The 2592-nt window shown below is 60.1% G+C and overlaps 1 protein-coding gene across 1 annotated transcript; it reads left to right on the forward strand.

Moving 5' to 3' along the window:
• The first annotated feature begins 575 nt into the window (after positions 1-575).
• GPR150 (G protein-coupled receptor 150) lies at positions 576-1880 on the forward strand. Its single transcript, XM_042943832.1, has one exon. The coding sequence runs from the start codon at positions 576-578 to the stop codon at positions 1878-1880; it is 1305 nt and encodes a 434-aa protein (XP_042799766.1).
• Positions 1881-2592: the final 712 nt, after the last annotated feature.

The raw sequence follows: 2592 nt of genomic DNA on the forward strand, positions 1-2592 counted from the left end.
TGCATGTAGATCCATGCCATTCCTGATATTTTTTTTAAATCAAAACTAGTGTTTTTTTGTTTTTTGTTTTTCCTACTAGCAATCCGTAACCGTAATCCGTAACCGTTTTTGAGAGGTACAGTCTCTGTCAGGACCCTCCTCTCTGGTCTGTTAGTCCCGGTTGCATGCGCTTTTGCTTTTGCAAAGTCCGGGCAAAGCGACCTTCTGCCCTGTTTTGTGCTCTTCCTGTAAATTTAATAGCGAACGGGAGAGGCACCCAGAACTCAGTGGTCCCCGCCGCTACTGCGAGCGCGCTGTGGGAGCCGCGGCAGAGATTGGAAGGGCATCCACCAGGACTGGGAGGAGAGCCACGGAGAAGGTGGAGAATAGGAATCATGTGTGTTCCTCGAGTGTACAACCCACATTTGAGTGACAAATGACGAGGACAACCTATAAAAACAACTAAGCGCGAGTCTACCCGAATCCATTTCCCTCTCTGTTGCGTGTGCGTTTTCAACAAACTTTGAGCGCCCCTCGCAGCCTCGCCTCCACCTGGGTTTCCCTCGCTTCCTACCTCCGCTCCCCCCAGGCTAAGGATGGAGGATCCCTTCAGCCCCTCAACTTTCTCGCTGGCGCCCAACGTCTCCGTACCCGTCTCTCCCGGCTGGGGTCTCAACTTCACTTCGGAACAGGGAGCCCCGGCCCCGGGGCCGCCGCCGCCGCCTCCGCCGCCTCCCGGACCGCCCGGCCGCCGCGTCCGCCTGGTCTTCCTGGGGGTCATCTTGGTGGTGGCGGTGGCCGGCAACAGCACTGTGCTGTGTCGCCTGTGCGGGGGTGCCGGGCCGTGGGCCGGCCCCAAGCGTCGCAAGATGGACTTCCTGCTCGTGCAGCTGGCCCTCGCTGACCTGTACGCGTGCGGAGGCACCGCGCTGTCGCAGCTGGCCTGGGAGCTGCTGGGCGAGCCGCGCCGGGCGGCGGGAGACCTGTCGTGCCGCTTCGTGCAGCTGCTGCAGGCGTCCGGCCGAGGCGCCTCGGCCCACCTCGTGGTACTCATTGCCCTCGAACGCCAGCGCACCGTGCGCCGGCCGCAGGGCCCGCCGCTGCCAGCGCGCGCCCTCGCCGCCCTGGGCTGGCTGCTGGCACTGCTGCTGGCGCTGCCCCCGGCCTTCGTGGTGCGCGGGGGCGCCCCCTCGCCGCCACCCGCCGCGCCCTCGGCCCCCCGCGCTTGGCCCGGGGAGCGTCGCTGCCGTGACATCTTCGCGCCTCTGCCGCGCTGGCACCTGCAGGTCTATGCGCTTTACGAGGCCGTCGCGGGCTTCGTGGCGCCGGTCGCGGTCATGGGCGTAGCTTGCAGTCGCCTGCTCTGCGCCTGGTGGCAGCGCCCGCCCCAGGCCCCGCAGCCTTCAGCGCCCTGGTGGGCGAGTCCCGGCCGAGCCCCTGCGCCCAGCGCGCTGCCACGCGCTAAGGTACAGAGTCTGAAGATGAGCCTGGCGCTGGCGCTGCTGTTCGTGAGCTGCGAGCTTCCCTACTTCGCTGCCCGGCTGGCGGCCGTGTGGTCGTCGGGACAGGTGGGAGACTGGGAGGCCGAGGAAGTGGCGGCCGCGCTGCACCTCGTGGGAGTGGCCAACAGCGCTCTCGATCCCTTCGTTTACCTCTTCTTCCAGGCAGGCGACTGCCGGCTCCTGCGGCGGCTGCGGAGGCGCCTGGGCGCAGTCTGCTGTTCGTGGGAGGGAACAGCGGAGGACGATGAGGGGACGGGGGGCCACCAAGCGCTTCACCGCCACCGCTGGCCCCACCCCCATTATCACCACGCTAGACGCGAGCAGCCAGTAGAGGGCTGCTGGCGCCCACCTCCGCCTCGCCCCCGGCCGCTGCCCTGCTCCTGCGAAAGCGCTTTCTAGCTGCTTGATGGCCACTCAGGTCACCGTCGCCGCCGCACGGCCTCTACAGAACACGCGGCGGGCCCGGGTCTATCCAGATCACAACGGGCAGGAGAGTCTCAGATTGACCCTGAAGCTGTCCCCTTCCTACACTCTTTCTAATGTTTACATTTCCCTACACTTTTCCAGTTTCTTCTCTCCCTTTCAGTTCCTCTCACATTTCCCAGTTTGGAGATGAGAGTTTGAGCCACTGGAAATTGTAAGAACAGTCAAAGATACACAGAGTTATTTTTGCATTTCTCTTTGACGCTCCCATAGTGTTCTGGATAAGATAATTTGTTTTAGCTAAATTGCCAAGCTTTCATTATTTGCTGTGTTATCATCTGTTTTTACTTATTTTGAATCGTGTTTAAATCAAGTGTACCTTCCAGACCAGAGAATTTGCCTTGGCTTCCAGGAGGAAAATCCCCACATTGCTCTCCCTGAGGAGCCTGGAAATTGTACCAGCGATACTGTCAGAACTATAATCGTGCTGTCACTTCAGAGCCACAGAGTATTTGTAAAATAAAAACATTTCCCACAGAGCAATTAGTACTTTTTGTTACATGTTAATGCGTTTTCACAGAAGAAAAGCAGTGAGGCACTTATTTCCAGTCTTCCCTTCAATAGAAGCTGGGGTTTTGGAGGGACACAAAAACGCTTCCCTTTTCCCCTCTTTCAAATTTGCCCAGTT

Source organism: Panthera leo, chromosome A1, assembly GCF_018350215.1.
Source record: "Panthera leo isolate Ple1 chromosome A1, P.leo_Ple1_pat1.1, whole genome shotgun sequence".
Lineage (NCBI taxonomy): Eukaryota > Metazoa > Chordata > Mammalia > Carnivora > Felidae > Panthera > Panthera leo.

What these genes read in the sequence shown, in the direction of transcription:
- GPR150 (XM_042943832.1), top strand. Translation starts at nt 576, where the DNA reads ATGGAGGATCCCTTCAGCCCCTCAACTTTCTCGCTGGCGCCCAACGTC.